At 36.5% G+C, this 23,176-nt stretch overlaps 3 protein-coding genes across 3 annotated transcripts in view; 2 read left to right on the top strand and 1 right to left on the bottom strand.

Annotated features, from left to right (window-relative positions):
• Positions 1 to 23,176, bottom strand: part of NF1 (neurofibromin 1) — a 261,002-nt gene that overhangs the window by 53,034 nt on the left and 184,792 nt on the right. The window lies entirely within an intron of this gene.
• EVI2A (ecotropic viral integration site 2A) lies at positions 2,866 to 4,208 on the top strand. Its single transcript, XM_080826100.1, has one exon. The coding sequence runs from the start codon at positions 2,875 to 2,877 to the stop codon at positions 3,568 to 3,570; it is 696 nt and encodes a 231-aa protein (XP_080682226.1). The 5' UTR covers positions 2,866 to 2,874; the 3' UTR covers positions 3,571 to 4,208.
• EVI2B (ecotropic viral integration site 2B) lies at positions 6,852 to 15,715 on the top strand. The gene is made up of 2 exons (XM_080826099.1): positions 6,852 to 6,981; positions 13,979 to 15,715. Exon 2 carries the CDS (start codon positions 13,994 to 13,996, stop codon positions 15,359 to 15,361), a length of 1,368 nt encoding a protein of 455 aa, XP_080682225.1. The 5' UTR covers positions 6,852 to 6,981; positions 13,979 to 13,993; the 3' UTR covers positions 15,362 to 15,715.

Here is a 23,176-nt window from a genome sequence, read left to right as displayed (position 1 = left end):
GTACGAGCTAGTGTTCAAGGAAGTGCTTTCAAAGAGTACCTAAGAATCTTACTAACAAAGTAGAATCATAAGTGATTGAAAATGTATGCTGTTTTTTTTCTGTCCTATTAAGTAACATTTAAGTTAGAAATGGAAAGATTTATCATCAACATAGTTTTTATCACAATTAGGAAGGATCTGAGTTTAGATTCCAGAGTGAACTAAAAAGTTTTATGTTACTAAAAAAGTTGAAAAAATAAAGTTCTCATTACAAATGCTTAGGCATTATAAATTTTATTGAAAATGACCAGATAAAGAAAACTTTTGATAACGTAACCTGGCCTCCATGGCATAAATTAGGGATGCAGAGACAGTCCTCTATTCTCAGGCATTTGTAAGGGCAAGAGAAAGTCTCATTTTGTTAACAGTTTGTTTATTTGGGATGACAGTACATCTGGCTGCAGACAATTAACAGCGGGCCTATTATCTACCCTGTGGTAAGCACTGCTAAAATGTGTATGAGTTCCATAATGTATACTATATTGTTAATGAACTAATGGGGTAAGAATAACCCACTTTAAATCATTTTATCATGGAATGCAGAAATCTAGGCTAGTAGGAAAGGATGGAAATTACCTGTTTACCCAATTTAAAGTATTTCTCTTTGTGAAAGAATCATAAAGTATACCAAGATTTATGTTATTCACTTAAAAACTGAAGCTGAACACTATTATATGGAAGTCAGTGTGCAATATCTTCAACTGTCTATTAAAGATCATAATCTAAAAAGTCATCTTAATTCCAGAACACATAATAAAGGTTTTTTTCCTTTAGGATATATTACTTCAGTGGCTGGTTTCCATTTACCATTGTTTATTATAAGCTACTTTTGTTCGTATAACAACATATCACATTTGTTATTTTCAATGTCTGTATTATCAATAGCACAAAATTTTTATCCAATGACATATAACAACTATTTCTAATAAACCCTTGAAACTCAAAAAAAGTATGACTAGCAACAGTATCTGTCTTACTTGGGAGGAGGTTAGAAATACAAGATCTCAGGTTCCTCCTAGACCTACGGAATCAGAATCCAATTAAAAACAAACAAAGTAACAACAACAAAAAGACCCCCATGTACATTCAAGTTGGAGAAGAGCTTCTCTAAAATAAAGTTCTTAAACAGGTAATTTTACTGAGTAAATCTCAGGAGAATAATCTAGTTTTGATTCTATTTAATGCTAACGTAAAATAGTTTACAAAAGTAGCTCAGATGAACAGAATATTACTATAAAAGAGATGACTCGATAATGGCAATAAGTCTTTTCTGCTGGTTTATCAGTACCTAGAACAGATATTCCAGTTCTATTTAAATCTTCAACCATAGGGTGGATGAGAATTAGGAACAGAATTGGGAATTAGGAACAGAATTAGGAACAGAATTAGGACAGAATTGTCCCCCTTTCGTACTGCCTTCTAAGGAGCTTGAAGCTGAAACTAAAATTCATCTTTCTTATTTATATGTTGAGACTTAATAATCTGCCTTGACTTCCCATTCCCATAGTCTAAATCCCCACAAACCCAATGTTCTCTATTTTGCTGTATTATTTATTTATTTATTTTAAGATTTTATTAATTTATTTGAGAGAGAGAGTGAGAGAGAGCATGAGAGGGTAGAAGGTCAGAGGGAGAAGCAGACTCCCCATGGAGCTGGGAGCCCAATGTGGGACTCCATCTAGGGACTCCAGGATCAAGACCTGAGCCGAAGACAGTCGCTTAACCAACTGAGCCACCCAAGTGCCCCTGTATAATTTTTATTTTAAAAAATTATGTCAAAATAGTAATACAAAAAAAATGCAAAGCATAAATGATGATGAAAAAAGTCATTTTTGTTTAACTTTTGAGATTGTTCAGAAGAAATCTGGCATGCCTTTGCTTTTAAAAAGCCACAATAAGGGGCGCCTGGGTGGCTCAGTGGGTTAAGGCCTCTGCCTTCGGCTCAGGTCATGATCCCGGGGTCCTGGGATCGAGCCCCGCATCGGGCTCTCTGCTCCGTGGAGAGCCTGCTTTCTCCTCTCTCTCTGCCTGCCTCTCTGCCTACTTGTGATCTCTGTCTGTCAGGTAAATAAATAAAATCTTAGAAAAAAAAAAAAAGGCCACAATATGTTAGGGGATATACAGGTGAAAAGAGAGAACCACCACCATATGATTGCTTTCACAAATACCGGGAGTATATTTCTAAGTACCAGCTTTATTCTAAGCTTCAAGATAAACACCCAACAAGAAAAAAAGAACACCTTGAATTCCTATTTGAAATCCATTTCCTTTGGTTGCTATAGTTCCCCTTTCTTGACCCCAAAACAAAAACCAAAAAAAGCCATTTGCCTTTTCTTCATACGTGAAGCAAAATGCTCAAGGCCACATTTCTTCTTTACTATAAAGACTGGTGACACATTTGTTAGAGAGTGGGGAGTTTCTGCCAGAAAGATCCTTAAATGGTTGGGGGCCAAAAAAAAAAAGAGGAATCAAAAAAGCAAAGCAGAAGTATCTGACTCAAAGCTGAAGTTTAGTATGCCTGGCAGGGAGAAAGCTATATAAAACCACAGAATTCAGTTTAAAATGATTCACAGTTATTTATAATGCTAACTTCTAGCATTTACGAGAATAACAGAAATTAAACTGTTTCTTTATACACAGCCTAAAAGAAAAAAGAAAGTCAGTTGAGAAGAAATTCAAACAGGATAGCAAATATTAGGCACAAGTTTGTAGCTCACTTGTAAGGTACCAGCTGTCCGATTTTTAACTACAATCAGAGCAACCAGGAACCCTTATTCTTTCCCAAATTAACCAATTATACTGCTATCCCAACAGATTTCCAGTATATTCACGGACATGGAGCACACAGGACTCTACCTGCATCTTGCCCTTCTGATGACAATGGTTTTCTCCTGGTCTCCTGGAATAAACACAAACTATACCCATCTGTGGGCTAACAGTACTACAGTCTGGGATCCAGATATTCAAAATAAACCAGGCAGAAAGCAAAATGAAAACATTAACACAAGCCCTACAACTTCTGCAGTAGATAAAAGAAGTAACGCTATAAACAGGACTGAAATAGCAACATCCTCTCAGGTCCCATCTCTAACGCCTCCATCGGAACTGGAGCTTTATATACCTTCCGTCGTCACGAACAGTTCTCCAACAGTACAGAGCAGGGAAAACACAACCAAAGGTCACCATGAAATTTTCAAAAAAGAGGTCTGTGACGAAAACAACAACAAAATGGCTATGCTAATTTGCTTGGTTATAATTGCAGCGCTTTTCCTTATCTGTACCCTTCTATTTCTATCAACCGTAGTTCTGGCAAACAAAGTCTCATCTCTCAGACGATCAAAACAAATAGGCAAGCGTCAGCCTAGAAGCAATGGTGATTTTCTGGCAAGCAGTGGTCTCTGGCCTGCTGATTCAGACACTTGGAAAAGAACACACCAGCTCACAGGGCCCAACCTAATGATGCAATCTACTGGAACACTCATAGCTACAAGGGAAAGAAAAGATGGAGGAACTGAAAAACTCACTAACTAACAGGGTCTTTAGTAAAGAAAAATGCAAAGTAGCAATGAGAAAGTTTATGAAGTAAAAAATGAAATCAGTTTGATGTTTAATACCAACACGTTGGTCTGGCAGTCAAAGTTGTTGACATGGCAGCCTTGCAATTTAGAATCAAGCAGGTGAGAAGGGGAGAAGTCTGCCCACCTTCTCAATTACTTAAACTGTGCACTTTTGTCCTGACACTGAATATTTTAAAAAGCAAATAACTAAACACTCAAAAATGTAGGGAAGGTTTTAAAGACATGTTGAAGGACTGACTAATGGAGGCAGAAAGGGACAATTAAATAAACATTTCCTGTTCAGCAACAGTCGTTAGATGATCTTCGTCTGAATATAATTCAACTTTGAAGAGTTTTAGTGTGTCCTTAGAGGCAAGTATGTGCTTCAACATCTAACAGAAGCCAAATTCCTAATGTATAGAGTTGAACTGTAGTTTAACAGTACCTTTGCTGAATGTGACAGAATCTGGACCAGCTCATAGACCGGCACAGCAATTTCATGCCAGATGTTTTCATCTTTACGTATGGCACACAGAAGAGTTTCTCTACTACAAATATTTAATTAAAACTTTTAATTTTGTATAACGAATTAAGACTCATTAGAATAAAACTGACTACATATATTTGTATTCCTTTTATTATCTTAGGGAACACACTGTAAAGATCAGTTAAGTAAAAGAGCTTAATTGAAACAGATGACATTGTAGCCATAACAGAAGGCCAAGTGTAAATGTAAAGCACATCTTACTGTTTAAATGCAATGTACTTCTATACATACTGCTTATTGGAATATTTATAGCAAATATCCAAAGGGTGACTAATTCTCTGATTTCAAAGGGGCCAAGCGGCCAAGCGTCCTAATAAATGATCAGTTTTACTTTTTTTTTTTTTTTTAACTATCTAATGTGACATGAGCAAAGAAAAGATGTGTGTATGTTTGCTCTCATCTGGGAAAACAGGATAGTCCAAGGAACTGTTCAACCTTTCAAGAAACTGTGTTCAAGTAAAATAATGACTTAAACTTAAATTAAGACTTCCACCTTCAGTTAAATATATTACAAAAGTTGGTTTGACTTTCCAGCTATCTACTAAAATTGATCCAGAGCATACTAATTAAAAACCAAGCTACAGGGGCGCCTGGGTGGCTCGGTGGGTTAAAGCCTCTGCCTTCAGCTCAGGTCATGATCTCAGGGTCCTGGGATCGAGCCCCATATTGGGCTCTCTGCTCAGTGGGGAGTCTGTTTCCCCCTCTCTCTCTGCCTGCCTCTCTGCCTACTTGTGATCTCTCTGTCAAATAAATAAATAAAATCTTAAAATAAAAAAAACAAAAGCAAAAAAAAAACCAAGCTACATTAAAAAATTCTCATCCATTATTAAGCATTTATTTTGGGCAATATGCTAGCCATTTAAGAAAAGAGTTTATATATATTTCTCCAAATATGGTCACACTCTTACCCTCCCTTCTAGGTTCGTGATTCCCATACTGATTGTGTCATCTGAAGAGTTTTTAAAACTAGCCAATATCTAATTCCCACCAATTCTCTTTGTGATTCAGCTGCAATGGCGTAACCTCCAAGCACTGGTGATTTCTGCATTAATTCCCTAGGTGATACTGCTCTTGGTCATCAAAATCACTTTTTACCGGTACCATGGCTTGAAAGATCTAGGTTATATTTTAAAATGGGAGGGGGAAAATCAATTTTATAATCAATTTATTACCAATTTGTTAAAAAAATTATAATATTATTCAGATAAAGCTAAATGTCAAAAAAGTAAAAAGGGAAGCAAGAGAACACTCATGCCAATCATGGTGACATCAGGTTATCTTTTGAGGAGTAAAAAGGACCACACTGGCAATGAAACTGGGCAGAGCTCCCATCTTGTACAATTAAAAATTTGAGATTGTGTATTAGAGCAAATAGTGATAACACAAAGCACTCATGGAGTCAAGTGTCATATATACTTGTCTGAGGAAATTAAAACAGTGTCCTTTAAAAAATAAGACATTAGCTAGGTAGGTATTTTCATATTCAACATACAGGTTAACCATTTTCTGACAAAAAAATAAAGCTTCTATTGCAAGAATATTCAAAATTCATCACTCACTAATTAACACCCTCAGAATGATGCTATCCAATGACAGTTCATGAACAAATAGAAGTGGTTCCTTTATATTTTAACAGATTAAGATAAATTTTGAGTTCAAATTTTAAAAGTTATTTTTGAAAAAAGAACACTTTTGTTTTCTACCCCGGGTGTTATGATTCACGTACTCAATTCAGGGATTTTAAAGTAGTAAATCAAAAGTTCACAGTGCTTTGATTATATTCTTTTTGTACCAAGGTATAAGGACCTTGATGTTAAGAACTAGGACTCAACAGTCCATGATCCTCTGCAGTGATCATGAAAAGCAGGGCAAGGCTTAATACTTACCATATCTTAATACTTACCATATCTAGCACTATGCTAGGCACTTTACATTTATTTAAACCCATAACAAATTTATAAATTAGGAAATATGACCTCCATTTCTCAGAGCAGGAAAGAGGCTAGAAGGAGACTTGCACAAAGAAATTTTTCTTCAGACTAACTCATTCTCTGTTCAATGTACTTTGCTTAGTTGACTCATTTAAATCATGATTCCCAATTTATTTTACCTTCCACTGGGAAGTACCTACTCTGTGGGTAATCAAAGAGTTGCGCACTGGAACTCCAAATTCATTTAGTAAAGTACTCAGTCCGAAAAGTTTAATTATACTTTTAACTGGGCTTTGTCTAAATTATGTACGAGGAAATAATGTTAACATTTACTGGCTTCCTACCGTGTGTGAGACATTTATCATGTTATCTTACTTAATCTTCACAATAACTCAATAAGAGAAATATTCCTCCAGAGGAGGAAATGATGACTCAGAAGCACAGCAACTTGCCTAAGGTGATCGAGTAAACAGAATACATCATTTGCTTCTTACGAAAAGAAATCTCACTTTGGGTGATAAACCAACTGGCAGTCTTTGCCTTAGAATATGTAAGTTCCCCTCTAAAGTACTATTCTAAGTATTTAAATTATATAATCACATTACTAGAGAGTCTCAAATGTTCACTTACCAACATTAATTAAAAGCATTCAAATCATAAAGCTGCAAACTGTGTTTCAAAATAAGTTCTGTTCAAGTAGTGCATTACTTAGTCATTTTGTGGTTTATTGCACTTCCGGAACCAACTATTGATAAACTTCCTTTTTTTCTACAGAAAGCATTTCAGTTTGCTACAGGACCATTTTTAATCTGAACTGAACCACCCCTTTTGCTTTCTTAGCCAAATCACCAAAATGTCCAGATAGAACAAGAACTCAGCATTCTGCAAAAAGAAGTTAACAGCTGAGGTAAGAAAATTTTCACACAGGCAATCTGGTTTGATCTTTATTTTATATAAAATTTATTTTTAAAACTAAAATGTTGTTAGTGTTTTAAACTTAAATTCTGCTAGTCTAAAGATGTCTAGAGCAGGTTTTGGAGTTTGGTTGCATGGAATTAAAAAATATGCAATGTTAAGCTTGCCTTGAATAAAAATTTTCAGCAAGGTTTGTATGATACAGCCCTTTTAAGTTTGTTCAATCACAATGGTTAGTCAGCCTTAGTTCTGTAGTTATAAACTATAACCCTGGCGGAGAAAGCTAAAGGTGACAAGTAAAACTAGAGTCCATGGGACATGACTGAATTTACAATCTCCAAATACCAACTGTTAAAAACTCTAACTTGCTTTCCATAAAGTTGTCCCATATATAACATAATCCATAGATTCAAGTTATTTTTTAATCCCCTTTAGTTTCTATGGTAAAAATGGTCACCTTCACTTAAAAAAGAAACCAAAGGAGATTAGATAAGGTACTCAATTATCATTTTTTTATACAAACAGCATTTTATATTTAAGTAATAATAGTTATAGGAAAATAGGTCTCATTTTTAAAGCTAAGACAAAACTGTTATGATAAAATGTGTACATATATTAATATCATATTCATATATCATATTCATATCATATTCATATCATACACATATTCAAGCAATACATTGTTATATGAGATATTGGTAAATAGTATAAAATAGATATGGGAAAAAACACTCACAGGATAAATAACAGAAAATTTCTAATCTGCATACAACATGCCTACCCTGTGAGTAAAATGGGCAGTTACAAAGTAAATACCCTCCAAATAAAAACTGCCAAGAGTTCAGTTTACATAGACTGACAATATCACAGAATATAAATTTATACTGGGTGATATTCTATTTCAACATTTCATAAATATTTATGACTTTCCCTTATAGAAGTCCACTTTGGATTTTTTCTAAGTAACTATTAAGTTAGAAAATAAAGATTTTTATCTCTTTTTTAGATAAGACTTGTCTCTCTATATTTTTAAAGGGTCAGTTCAAAATTAAGAGTGTAATAGTACCTGTGTTTTTCAACTAATTCCTATATAACTCTACTGAGAAGGAAATTATGAATTCTGAGTAAGTTCAAATTTGTTAAATATAAATCTGATGCTTTTCAATGTCCGATCTTTAAAAGTCATCTCATATATGATAGCTTATAGGCTAACCATTTAAAATTCTCATAACTAATTTCATAGAATCAGAGGCATAACTTGGTTTTCTGGTAGTCTTTTTTTTTTCCTACCCCTTAACTCAAGACTGCCTCCCAAAGTTATTTACATATCTGTTCCCAGAGAGGTCACATCTCCTTCCTTCATAAAGCATTCCTGCTTCATGATTTTTTTTTTAAGATTTTATTTATTTATTTGACAGACAGAGATCACAAGTAGGCAGAGAGGCAGGCAGAGAGAGAGGAGGAAGCAGGCTCCCTGCTCAGCAGAGAGCCCAATGCAGGGCTCCATCCCAGGGCCCTGAGATCATGACCTGAGCCAAAGGCAGAGGCTTTAACCCACTGAGCCACCCATGTGCCCCTGCTTCATGATTTTACTACGAAGGGCAGTGCAGCATGTTTAGTGACATGTACCAGAAGGAAAGGGCTCTTGTATATGACTGACATGATTTCTTGATCATTGCCTCTATTTACAACTCTGACACTGGCAAGTTATCCCACATCTACTCTGCCTGTTAAAATAGGATAGTACCTAACACTGAGTGGGTACTCAGTAAATGGTAGCTATTGATATTGATAAAAGTCACCAAATGCTTCCTATCAAGAGTTCAAGGTTAATCTCTTTTTACTCCTCCTCAAGATACAGAATTGCTGTTTTCTTCATTTTATTATTGAATAACTTAACCAGTTGTTAATACACTATGACTAAATTTTAATCTATTATCTTTGCTACCTATACTTGCCTTTATGTTTAGGATATGCTCTCCAAATCTCTTTGATTCTCTTTAAATGACATTTATCATATCCAACTTAACACAATCAATCTTAACTGTACCTTTTACATATTTATGGATCATATTTATGAGAACATGTCTGATACATGAGGACTCCTACCTTCAGTGTAATTGCCTGTAAAATGTTTAGTTAAAACACAGTTGATGTTTTCCTTCCTCTTTTAAAACATTTTCAAATATTCGGGGAAAGCCAGAGGACCAAAATCACAGATTTAGACCTCAAAGTGCCAACCTATAATAATGAGCAAAATACTGCCATACAAAAGTAGACAATGTGGGATTTGCCTGAGCAGCAGACTAAGGGATTTCTAGAAAAATGCTATATAGAATATGTCTGGGTTCTTTAGAATAATTAGCAGTTATGTTCTGAATTGTGCCAGAAAGAAATAAAAAGAGAGAATCTTAAGAATACTTAGAACAGACAGGAGAACCTGAAATGAAAGCCTAGTGAGTTTGAGAAAATGGGTGAGTCAAGTCCTCCATCATGGGAAGACAGCTCCTTCTTGCTCCTTCCCTATGTCCACAAATCCAGTTCAGTGACAGAGAGCAGCACTCTGTGGTTCTTTCTTCCATCTACTTCAATCTTCTCCCCCAACTTCTAATTTTGCCCAACTCGTCCACTTTAATCACCTACCCTAATTTCTTGCTAATTACATAACTACCACTTTTTCTTCAGCTTTTCACTAACTAATTCAATACCTTATCTAGTCCATGGACCTTCCCCTTTTCCATATATTGGCTGCCTACTATAATTTCTGCTTTATTTTTCTCTTTGGTGGTTTTTTTTTTTTTATTTCTTTGCACTCCCTTTTCATTTAATCTTATCTTACATTTTCTCCTACTTTCCCCATATGGTTCATTCTTTCCACCTTCTCTCCCTGAAGAAGCAATGTTGGTACTTTAGGTATATGTGGTTTATATATTTTTAAAAATACACATGTTAAATAACTTTCTGCACTGCTAATAACACTGGCCTCACTTCTCTGAATTAGAAAATGTCAGTTTCTTCACTATTATGCCCCTTATATATTCCTCTTTTAAATCCTGTTATTTCTTTTCTGGACTGTTCTGATTTGCCGTAGTAGAAATCTAATACAGATTCTAGCATTCTAATGTAGCAGACCCTAGGAGGGTAGACAGCTAACTGAAGAGTGGGAAGAAGAGACAGGAGAGGTGAAAAATGGAATTTGGTTTTGAGATTGCTGTAACCCTTAAATGACATGTAGAAAAATCTCACATGACCTTCCTATTGACAAAAGAGGTTATGAACTTACCAAAACTGATCTTACAAATTAAAATGGTTTATAATCATGTTCCTGTTCAGGGTCTTTCCTTCTCTAGTGCCTTTTTTAGCGAATTGAAAAGAGGAACTGTGTGGGTTTTTAAAATTTTAAGTGAAGTCATAAAAGAGGAAACATTTTTGGCTGAAGACAATTCATGGCCTATATTTTCTGTTGCTTTGGATGGCATTTTTTAAAAACTAAAGTGAAACCCTGAAGAATGACTTTTGGGGGTGGTGGAAATCTGTAAGAATAGCAAGTGGGAATGGCACATGGATAACCATATAGAGATGATTCAAATCCCCACATTTATGCCAAAAGTTTCAATTTTTTTCCTGTGAAACCTTTTGCAAAATGGATAACAAGCATAATTTAACAACTTAGATTTATCTTCTCTGCTTACATCCTGGCAGAAGTATTAATAAATAGTGAAAAAGTGAAATGGAAAGGAACTATGAACCCAATACAGATTAACTATTTCCTGAGCTCCTAACATATATGGCACTTAGATATAAAGGAATCAAAACCCAAAGCCGTTTAGGGAGGAGAAAGAGTACACGCTTGTCAATCAGATGGTCCTGGGTACAAATTCCTTACCTGTGATTTCATATATATAAAAGTGATAGAACACTAGGCAAACTCTTTTTTTCTTTTTTAAGACTTTGTTTGATAGATAAAGAGAGCACTCTCAGGGAGAGTGGCAGGCAGAGGGAGAGGGAGAAGCACCTCCCCGCTGAGCAGGGAGCCTGATGCGGGGTCTCAATCCCAGGGCCCCAGGATCATAACCTGAGCTGAAGGCAGACACTTAACTGACTGAGCCACCCAGGCACCCTAGATAAACTCTTAATCCATGTGAATTTGTGTCTTTATCTGTAAGTCAAGGATTCCTTCATCTTCCTCACGATCATTTAAAGGTTAAATGAAGTAAAGTTCTTATTAAAACACGGGGGATAGTACAGTACAGAATATGTTCTATATAAAATTTTTGTTTCTTTTTTGCTTTCTTCAAGGTTCTTGTTTGAATGGGTGGGGATAATAAAAAGAAAATGTGCAAAGTTAAAAGTAATTAAAAAATAACACAATTATTTAAGAGAATAAAGATGTGACTATGGCAGGACCATGAATAATTATCTAAGGAACCATAAAAACAACAAGACTTAGGAGGGTTCAGGGAATGGTTGAACTCTCTGGGATGTGATCAGTCACAGAGAACTTGATTTAGGAAGGGGAATTTAAGCTGAGGTATGACAAGTGAGGACCGGTTCAGACAAGAAAAGAGGATGAGTTTGGGGATGGGGAACATACTCTAAGAGGGTGAGAAACAGTGTAATTTAAAGTGTCTATTTAGGGAAAAAAGCATGTGTCTAGAAAGTACTTAAGATGGGAAGAGGTACATTTGGCTGAATGAGAAGTTTCAGTCTTGAGACATGAGTCAGGACTGGTAAATTCAAGCCAGAAGGAAGAAAACTCAGTTTAGAATTTTTGTCTTGACAGCAGCAGGGAACCCATAAGTCAGGGAGCAGTAAGCTGACTATAAACATTTTTCAGAAGATTACTTCATCAGTAGTGTGCAGGAAAGTTTAAAGGAGAAAAATTTTAAATTTAGGCCTGAAGTATTAGAAAGAAAATAAAAAGGAAGAGACCATTGAGGGGGGAATAAATCACATGCCCTCTACTTAAACAGGGTAATTTACCAACACTCTGTACCAAGTAGTAGAGGAGTAAACAATGAAAACTACTCAAATATGCTGAAAAGTCTGTTTATTTGCAAAACTTGAGGGCATTCCTCTTCTGTTATTGTGCTTCACATAGAACATCAAATCTCTCTCACATTGGACTAAGAATCCCAGAAAAACTATTGTTTCTAGTCAATTTACCAGGATCTAACACGCTGAGATGTTCCTTTCCCTGACGTTAATAACCAACCCAGCGTTAATAACCAACCTAATGTTAAGGAATAGCCAAATAGTTACCATTGTGTTTAATGATGTACAAAACAGTATATTACACTTAGAGCTGTAACTGTCTTAGTGTAACTCCTCACTTTATAGAGAGAAGGCAGTTGAGACAGGAGGGATGAAATGACTAGTTCTCACACTCAGATGCAGAGTTACATGCTGGAAGTAGAACTGGAACTTACTCCTCACGTTTTAGCATCTACCACATCCCACAAAAAGCCCTCCCTGCCAAACTTACACATGAGCCTTCTCTTCCCATGTCCATATGTTGTTCCCCTGACTGCAATACTTTACTTGCTTAATTCCTTCTTACAGATCTTTCAAGACAGCTCAAGTTTTACTTCTCTGAAAAACCTTCCCTGAAAGCCTCCCAGGCTGCGATGGTTCTTCTGTGCATCTCTTGCATACCTTTAGGAGAAGGCTTATTAAACTATTATAATTATTTATTACTTATTTCTACCACTAGAAACTCTGGGGGGGAGTGTATCTCTTAAACCTAGAACAGACCTGACACAAAGATAATGTTTATCGATAAATGAATGAAAGCAGCAGTGGGACAACTTTACCAATTGGCAACAACTGACTCAACCAGATTCAAAGACTGCTTAGGATTCTGAGTTGAACTGACTCCTTTAAGAGTATGAGATCCTAGGGGTGCTTGGATAGCTCAGTTGGCTAAGCGTCAGATTCTTGATATCGCCTCAGGTCATGATCTCAGGGTCAGGACATGAAGCCCCACGCTGAGCTCCACATCTGGCTCTGCCCTCAGCACACAGTCTCCTTGAGATTCTCTCCCTCTTCTTCTGTCCCTCCCCCTACTTGTGGCTCAAAATAAAATCTTAAAAAAAGAGTATAAGATCCTAACATAAAGACACAGTGCTAGACTGATGATACTGTAGAGACTACTAACACAATAGACTCTCTGCATACAAAACTTAAACAAAGGTAGCACTGTAAGAAAATAGAGCCAGTTTCCACATGAAGATGAATTCTGTGTTTTAAATATTTTAAATTTGCTGACAGTAGGATATATACATGGAAATGTCCACCAAGAAGTCATGTAAATGGAATGGAATTAATGAGTTTAGCCTGGATGTGCAGGTTTGGGAGTTATGGCATATAGGTGAGAGCTGAAAATTTATGCAATCAGGATTAGAGAAAAGTAGCTAAGAGTGAGGACTGAATAACAAGTACCCATATTTAAGAAGGGAAAAACAGGAGCTAGTGAGATTAACATGAAAGGAAGACTATCACAAAGAGCTACTTGGATAGTAGTAAAGGCATAGTCAATAGCATTGAATGTGGTCAAGAGAGGGAGAGAAAAAAAAGAGAATAAAAGCAAGACTTTGGATTAGGTAATAGATGATTACTGGTGTCCTTCAAAGTAACAGGATCAGTGTATTTCTAGCAGTAAGGAAGAAAAGAAGAGACAGCACATGGAACCAGCATCCACAGCCTATGTGTATCACAAGTATGATGGTAAAAAGAAGGATTGTAATGTAACGAACCGAGGGGGGCAGCAAGGCCAAGTACAGATCTTATGAAAGAATTAAGAGACTATTGCCTATGAGGTCCAAATGTTGTAAGGTTAAGTTAGGATACATTCAAAAGAATTTATTTACACCACAGTGTATCAAGTCTAAATTAGAAACAATAAATACTTATTAGGTACCTACCTACTTTGTGCCAGATACCAAATAATACCTGTCTTTCTTTCTCTCATTATAAAACCACTGGTAAAGAGGAAACATTCTGGAATGGATCCCAAATATTTCATCTTAATTTTGTTTTGTGGACACATCAGTGATACATTTTCCTCAGAGAGAGAAGCAATTACAACAGAGAAGCAACCACAGTCTACTTTATTTAGATCATCAAGGCTATCTAACTCAGCTAATTCTCAAACCACAACAGAGAATCCTATGAGTCAACCAACACAATTCAACCATGTTTCTCTGGCACAACCAGTACCAACTGCTAAAGCTGCTGATGAACAAACACCACCAACTGCCCATGCTTCGTCTGAAAAACCAGCAGCACACACTTCTGCTGGGCAACGACTTGCCTATAACATCACTGGACAACAAATATCAATGGCCAACACATCTTCCCAACAGACAGCAGTACCTGTGTTTACTTCTGCTGGACAACTATCACCATCTGCCCATACTTCTACCAAACGACTGCCACCATTTGTCTATACTTCCACTCAACAGCCATCATCTGTCCATACCTCTCCTAGGAAACCAACACCACCAACTGTTCATAATCCATCTGTACGACCAACAAGTGTCAAAATCTCGCGGAGGATTACTCCAGGATTCATCCTAGAAACTACCAGTAGCAAAACTATCTCACATGAAACCAGTGCTAATTCAACAGCTGCCATATTAATTGGTGTAATTCTGACTTCTATGTTGGTATCTATAATCATAATTGTACTATGGAAATGCTTGAGAAAACCAGCTTTAAGTGATCAGAATTGGGCAGGTAGGTCTCCATTTGCTGATGGTGAAACCCCCGACATATATATGGATAACATTAGAGGAAATGAAGTCCCCACAAAACGTACATCAATTGTTACATTTATGCCCTGGAAATCAAACAAAAGCACACTCTTAGCAGAGGACTTGGAAATTAAGTTGTTTGAATCAAATGAACACACTGAAGATCCCAACCACCCCAAAATGGAAAAAATAAAAGATGAAGTAAATGGTACATCAGAGGAGAGTCCTGGTGGATCAACGATCGGCACTGCAGTTTCCTCTTCAGATGATGCAGATCTGCTTCCACCACCTCCCCCACTTCTTGATTTGGAAGAACAGGAGAATAACCAATGTGACAAACCCACAATGACAGTTCTCTCTCCTCTTCCAAATGCTTCCTCCAATCTCCCACCGTCTCTGGACTGTCTCAATCAAGTCTGTAAAAATCACAATCCCGAGTTCGAAGAAACATTTCCACCTCCACCTGACTCACTTAACTTGCCCCTGGCACCAGGAGATTTCATGAAAAACCAGGAAGATTCCAACAATGGGATCCAGTGTCAGGAGTTCTCTATTCCTCCTGATTGTGATCAGGATCACAGTGAATACTTGCCGCCCCCACCTGAAGAACTGTTATAAATACTGTAACTTGCTTTTTAGCTGATTTTCCATCTTTCTTATGGAACTCCATCTTTTGATTTTCTTCATGTGATGAAAGCAACTGGTAGCCAATTTTGATTTTTCTTCAGGAACTACCTGAATCTGCTCAAAGCCCACATGCATAAGTGGAACTTATTTTTTTAAAAATGATGTAACAGTGATTTAATCACTGTACCTAACTTTAATGTATAGTATGTTTTATATATGTATGTAAATAACTTAGCCATTTTGGAAACAAGCAATCTACATACACTTAATGTCACATAATAGATTTTTTTTTCCCTGAAAACATGTGTATAAAGTTACCTTGAATAAATAACTTTCTGTTTTTCCATTTCAAAGTTTGAAGTCGTGGGCAGGAATAAGAAATTAAATACATGCTCCAAGTTTCAAACAAAACTCCAAATTTTAAATTAATGCCTCAAGTATTACATAAATACTCCAGGTTTGTGGGGATGAGAAACTAAAATGCCTATTTGAGAACACAAAAATTTCCTTTTAGCTCTCATTGGAAACAGTAAAGCAAATCTGTTAAAATATCAAATGGAGGGGCGCTCCATTTGGCTCAGTGGGTGGGTGGCTCAGTGGATTAAGCTCCTACCTTTGGCTCAGGTCATGTCTCAGCGGGGCCCTGGGATTGAGCCCGGCATCGCATCATGGGGCTCTCTGCTCAGTGGGGAGCCTGCTTCCCCCATCCCTCCCGCCCCCCCCCGCCCACCTACTTGTGATCTCTCTGTGTCAAATAAACAAATAAATAATCTAAAAAAAAAGACAAAAACAACCATCAAATAGAGGGGATGTTGGATAGGGGATATCTACTTTGAAAGAATAGAAGCATGCACCAAAAACTGTTGATATTTCCCTATCTTGCTGGGAGAGCACAATTTTTAAAAAATTAGCCTCTTTAAAGAATTTCTTCTTTCTATGGCTCAAGCACCCCCCCAAAAAAGAAATCTTATAATGGAAAACAAAACCACATACATAAACCACACCTCTATGGCTTCATTCCAAATCTGAATGATTTTTCCAAGAAAAACAGACTATCAAATACAGATGGTTCTCAACTTTCACTAAACTTACTTATACTTTCTGACACTCTATATTTAAGTTCTTAAACCACCATTCCTATGCAGAATTTCATCTTTCCTTCATGACCTGATAAGTGATGAATCTGAGTTATCAGAGCAGGGTGGCCCCAATCTTTGGCAGTGTCCATATGGCAAGTGTTCCGTGGCTATGCTTGTTGGGGTGCCAGCCTGTGCCTGCAGATGTACTTCTTCGCCCAACAAGCATGTAGTCGTCCTTCTTGCCCTACCCTAACTCCCAGGGGAAGTCTCACTCATAAGGTCTTGTTGGTAGTTTAACCTTAAAGAACCCCTCATAGTTCTGAAGTTTTTCAGAACAAAACACAGTGTTTATTTGTAGCACTTGTGTTCAAGAAACTAACAAAGCTCCACCTTTTTTTTTTTTTTTTAAGATTTTATGTATGTATTTGAGAGAGAGAGTGAGAGAGAGCATGAGAGGGGAGAAGGTCAGAGGGAGAAGGACACTCCCCATGGAGCTGGGAGCTCGATGCGGGGCTCGATCCCAGGACCCTAGGATCATGACCTGAGCCGAAAGCAGAGGCTTTAACCCACTGAGCCACTCAGGCGCCCCTCCTATTAATCTTCTGAATGGGAAGTATTCTAGTTAGCTTAAGTAAGATACACTTAAGACTTTGATGCGCTTTACACCCTCATAACTCTCCTCATTTTACATGTAAGATGGTTACCTAAAGAGGCTCTTTCCACACGTATGCTCTTCTTTCTCATCACCTTCTTTCCCGATCTCTTGAAGGATGAGTGCTGGGAAATATCGGGAAGTACCAACTCTTATAGATAAATCAGGAGCTGATGACCTGGTTATAGACTTGTCTGATCTCTTCAAAACCTACATGCAGTTTTCTTCCTTCTGTTCGTTGTACAACTGAAGAACAGACTTAGTGTCAGCAGCTAGTTTTTGGTTTCTTTCTTTCTTTCTTTCTTTTTTTAATTCTCTGCCAGGGGGAAAAAATAATTCCCATTTTCTGCATGCAATTTTTCCCCACTGAGGTCAGTGGAAACTAAGCAGCCAAACAGTGGCAATCCTTGCTTAATCAGCAGAAAGAAATGTAAGCTAATAAAAGAAATACAGGAGAGAAGAAAATGCTAGAAAAAAGAAAGACTTACAAAAAAGATGAAAGAACCTGGACCCAGAGCATTAGAGAAAGTTTACTTCATAAACATGGCAGAAGGACAAGGCATAAGGGAATAAAAAGTAGACTGAATTACCACACAGCAGTGGTGCTCTTACCAGACCAGCATTAATTAGATTGAGAAACAACCCTGAAGACCACCTAGTTCCATTCCTTTTATTTGTTAACTGCTGAGAAAATTGGCCGGAGAGAGTAGCGACTTTCTTAGTGGTGATACTAAAAGCTGAGTCTGTTCCCAGACTCCTGGTTTAGCACTCTTCTCACTTATATAGGACCAACGAGCACATACTTCATGCACTGCAACATATATATGTATTATATATGTATTCCATTTGCAGCTGGTAGTGGTAACACAATGACTTGACCTGTAATTATTATTACCTAGTTCTAATCAAAAAAGTAAAGTACAAAATATCTGGGTACCTAGAATTAAAACATTATAATAATCACGTACCATGATACTGATATGTGATTAGATGAATGGAATGGAAAGTCCAGAAATAGACTCCAATCTCCAATCAGTAGAAAGAACTAGGGGGACAAATGGATATACGTTTGGAAAAAGATAAAACTGGATCCATACTTCACACTACATTAGAATAAACACCAAACAGACCAGAGATCTAAATATAAAACATAAAATTATACAAGTAATAGAAGAAAATATGAGATTTCTTTTATAATGTGGAATGTGCAAAACCTAGGACAAAGAAGAATTTAAATGGTTCCTAAAAACATAAAGATACACAACCTTCTTCATAATAAGAGATGTATTTAAAATTACGTGGAGATACTCTTACTTATCAGATTGATATAAATCCACAAGTTCCACAACAAAGTGTATGGTAAGGTGATACAGAACTGACACCTTGATACGCTGCTGCTGGGATGGCAAAATGGTATGGACCAGACAGAAGAAGCCAGTAATATCTGGAGAAGTTCTAAATGAATTTACCCTTTTACTCAGTAATCCTATTTTTATGGATTTTTTTCTTTTCTTTTCTTTTCTTTTAAAAGATTTTATTTATTTATTTGATAGCGAGAGAGGGAACATAAGCAGGGGAACTGGGAGAAGAAGAAGCAGGCTTCCCCACCAAGCAGGGAGCCTGACTTGGGGCTCGATCCCAGAACCCTGGGTTTATGACCTGAGCCAAAGGCAAACGCTTAACTACTAAGCCACCCAGGTGCCCCTTTAGGAATCTTTTTCAAAGATACACTGGACAAAATATGAAACTACTCAGGTGCAAGGGTACTCACTGGCATTATTTGTAATAGCAAAAGTCTGGAAACAACCCACATGTCCATCAACATGGACTGGGTGAATAAACCACGGTACATTCCCAAATGGAGTCCTATGCATTGTGAAATGAATGTGAAAGATCCCTATGTGCTGATGTAGAATGATCCTCAGGATATATTCAGGGAAAAAAAGAACAAGATGTGTATACAGTAGGGGTGCCAGGGTACCTCAGTCAATTAAGCATCTGACTCGTGGTTTCAGCTATGGTTGTGATCTTAGGGTCCTGGGATTGAAACCCCTGATGAGCCCACAACAGGCTCCGTGCTCAGCGTGGAGTCTGCTTGTCCCTCTCCCTCCCTCTCTGCTGTTTGTGCTCTCTTTCTCAAATAAATAAAGTCTTTTTTTTTAAAGGATGTATAACAGTATATTTAATATGCAGCCCTTAATATAAGAAAAGGGAGTAAGAACGTATAATACATACACATCTTAGTATGTTTGCAAAAAAAAAAAAGAAAGAAAGAAAGAAAAAGAAAAAGAAAAGAACAAAAATACAGTTAAAATATAACCAGGAGCGCCTGGGTGGCTCAGTGGGTTAAAGCCTCTGCCTTTGGCTCAGGTCATGATCCCAGGGTCCTAGGATCGAGCCCCACATCGGGCTCTCTGCTCAGCAGGGAGCCTGCTTCCTCCTCTGTCTCTCTCTGCCTGCCTCTCTGCCTACTTGTGATCTGTATCTGTCAAATAAATAAATAAAATCTTTTAAAAAAAATATAACCAAAAGCGAATACAAACGGTCACCAATAAGAGGAAGAGTAGATATAGGGTGAAGGGGAAAGAGAAGATATCTCTGAATACACCTTGTTAACATAGTTTTGACTTAAGCAATCCCTAAAAACTAATGTACCTAACTTCATGCAAAGTTGGTTATATAAACATATAGAAGAAACCTTATTTCAAGTTGCATGAGAGCACAGAATTGACTACATATTCTTAGTGAAATATATTCTAAGAACAAATAGAGCTGCAAAGAAATCTTACATTTTATTCAGTAGTCTATAATTAATTGTAGCAATACTGGCATTACTCTGAAACTATTGTGCGATGATATAACAATTATGTTAATGCTGTTAGCGACCATTTATAGGAAATATGGGGGATAAAGGAACAAATTAAATGTTCATAAAGAAGCAAACAGATAAATTCAGATGAACAAATAACTGAGTTTTGGCAACAAGCCAACAGTATGGGAAAAAAAGGTGTGGGAAGGGGAGAAAAGAAACCGATCCACCTCGTTTTGACCTGGTAATTTCTATCTTGTCAGTTCATGCATCCTATTAAATACTTTGTTCAGTACTCTTCATTGTTTTCAGCAGGAAATTCAATCTGAATAGCCAACGATATTACTAAAAATAGAAAATATAATACTTTTACTCTCAAGCATGACAAATGTTATGAACTTAAGAAATAAAAACAAACTATACACTTATCATGATGAGCACTGAGTAATGTAGAGAATTGTGGAATCACTATTTTGTAGACCTGAAGCTAAGAGAACACTCTATGTTAACTATACTGGAACCAAAATAAAATGAAATGGGAATGAAAAAATAAAAATAAAATGGGAATGAGTTAAAAAAAAAAAAAAGACAAACTGATTAGATTTCCAAACTGTTGATTACCACGGGACAGTTGTTCCCTGGCACCTGCCAATCTGTTATACCTTTCACAATGTTGGGGTGATATATCCTAGGACAGTGTGTTTCACAAAAGAATATATAAATGAATATATATATTCTTATATATAATATATAAATGCTTAGTCTAGAATAGTTACCTAAATAGCTGTAATTCCTGACTTGACAGGCTTATCTAAAATGCAATGTGACATTAGAAGGAAAGGAAAAGTGAAGGGGAAGAAATTGGAAGGGGAGATGAACCATGAGAGACTGTGGACTTCAAGAAACAAACTGAGGGTTTTGGAGGGGAGGGGGGTGAGGGGATGGGTGAGCCTGGTGGTGGGTATTAAGGACGGTATGAACTGCATGGAGCACTGGTGTTATATGTAAACAATGAATCTGGGACACTGCGTCAAAAACTAATGATGTATTGTATGGTGACTAACAAAACACAAAAAAAAATAAAAAATAAAAAATAATTTAATGCAATGCATCTGAAATAATACCTAATATCTAAGATAAGTTGTAACAAACACTTAAGCCTATACAAAATTCTTATTTTTTGAATAATAATAAAATACTATTATATTATTTCATGGGAATTTTTTTAAAGCTTTTATTTATTTATTTGAGAGAGGGAGAGAGAGACAGCGACAGAGAGCATGAGCTGAGGGTGGGGATAGGGAGAAGCAGGCTCCCTGCTATGCGGGACCCTGGGATCATGACCTGAGCCAAAGGCAGACACTTAACCCACTAAGCCACCCAGGGGCCCCTATTTCATGAGAATTTCCAAAAGCATAAGGACAAATTGTTATAATTCAAATACATTAAAATATTTTCCCTCTTTTTGAGGATTTTATAATAATCTTTGAATAAGAGGAAGCAACTGGTATGTCCCCAAACCTGAAATGAGGAATACTGGCACTGTTGTTGTATTGGAATTTTCTATTATATACAGCAGAACCTAATCTCAATAAAGCCTACTCCCAAATTCATTTGAATCGTAAGTTAATGAAATAACAAGTTCTTGGTTTTAAAAAAAAGTACTGGTAAGTATAATGGACACTTCCATACTGATGTAATGAGACTTCCTAAAATTAAAACAGAGATTTAAGCATTGGTAAATTAACCCTCAATCACATCCCTTGAAGTATAATAGTATAAACAGGAGTTAAAATACAAGAAATCTATGGGGCGCCTGGGTGGCTCAGTGGGTTAAAGCCTCTGCCTTCGGCTCAGGTCATGATCTCAGTGTTCTGGGATCGAGCCCAGCATCGGGCTCTCTGCTCAGCGGGGAGCCTGCTTCCCTCCTCTCTCTCTCTCTGCCTGCCTCTTTGCCTAGTTGTGATCTCTGTCTGTCAAATAAATAAATAAAATCTTTAAAAAATATATAAGAAATCTAAATGTCGAAACAATCATTCCTTATTTCCACAACAATATTGCTGAATGTACTATTTTTTAACACATTGCTTTTAAGCACTAAGATTGATGACTGGTTTTTGAAATCCATAGAAAGAATCTTATTAAGAGTCCAAGGCTGAACTCTCAAAGTAAAGTGGGAATAAAGCACCTAATCAATAATAAGTTTCTAACACTGCAGACTTTTAAAATGTAGATACTTTTCGAGGAACATTAATTTTATACAAAAGGTGACTCCTAGAGTATAGTTTCTTTTCTAAGAAAATAGATTTCAAATTTTAATACAATAAATTCTATTTGGGGTAAAATATGGGGCAAAATAATGACAAATAAATAATAATTTAGAGAAAAAAAGGATTAACAACAAGGCATAAGGAGATTTTCTTTACATGGAATGTACTAATAATTGCTCATTTTTTAAATAGTAAAAATTTGGTAATGAAAATGCCACGATTTTATCTGCTTTCTTTTCTAAGATAAACTGGCTATTCTGGAAATTAGATTTGATTTTAACAGATTATTTATACAATCAATACACTAAAAAGGGAGGCAGAAATTACTATAAATCTGGTCACATTTTATAAAACTCATGACCAAAAGTTTTGCCTTTGACATTATTTCATGCAATTTAAAAACTCTAAATTACTTTCTCAGTAAGACTAAATGTGAGGGGCGCCTGGGTGGCTCAGTCATTAAGCGGCTGCCTTTGGCTCATGTCATTATCCTGGGGTCCTGGGATCGAACCCCATATCGGACTCCCTACTCAGTGGGGAACCTGCTTCTCCCTCTCCCACTCCCCCTGCTTGTGTTGTCTCTCTTGCTGTATGTCTGTCAAATAAATTTCAAAAAATCTAAAAAAAAATAAAATAAAATGTGAAACATTCTGAAGAAATCACCTAAAGTTGATACTATTATTTTTAAAACATAAAATCAAACAGTTATTCCTACAGCATCAAAGATGTCTCTGGAGAAAAGAATTCATATACCTATTGACTGAACAAAATAAGTTGCATGGAGAAAAATATCCTTCACCTAAAAGGCATAAAATAAAACATATCTGACCACATAAATTTAATTAAAAGTATATGATGCTCATTTAAAAATGCAGTCTTGCTTGTATAGTCTGGGTTAAATGATCCTTTGTATCAGAAAGATAAAGACAAAATAACCATATGGAAGTACTTGAGTATTTCCAAAAAAGGAAGATGAAGATTTAAGTGGTTGATAAA

The sequence above is a fragment of the Martes martes genome (assembly GCF_963455335.1).
Source record: "Martes martes genome assembly, chromosome: 16".
In the NCBI taxonomy this organism is placed as follows: Eukaryota; Metazoa; Chordata; class Mammalia; order Carnivora; family Mustelidae; genus Martes; species Martes martes.
This window is presented reverse-complemented; position numbering and strand designations above follow the sequence as displayed.

Coding starts and splice junctions, on each gene's coding strand:
- EVI2A (XM_080826100.1), top strand. CDS start 2,875: ATGGAGCACACAGGACTCTACCTGCATCTTGCCCTTCTGATGACAATG.
- EVI2B (XM_080826099.1), top strand. CDS start 13,994: ATGGATCCCAAATATTTCATCTTAATTTTGTTTTGTGGACACATCAGT.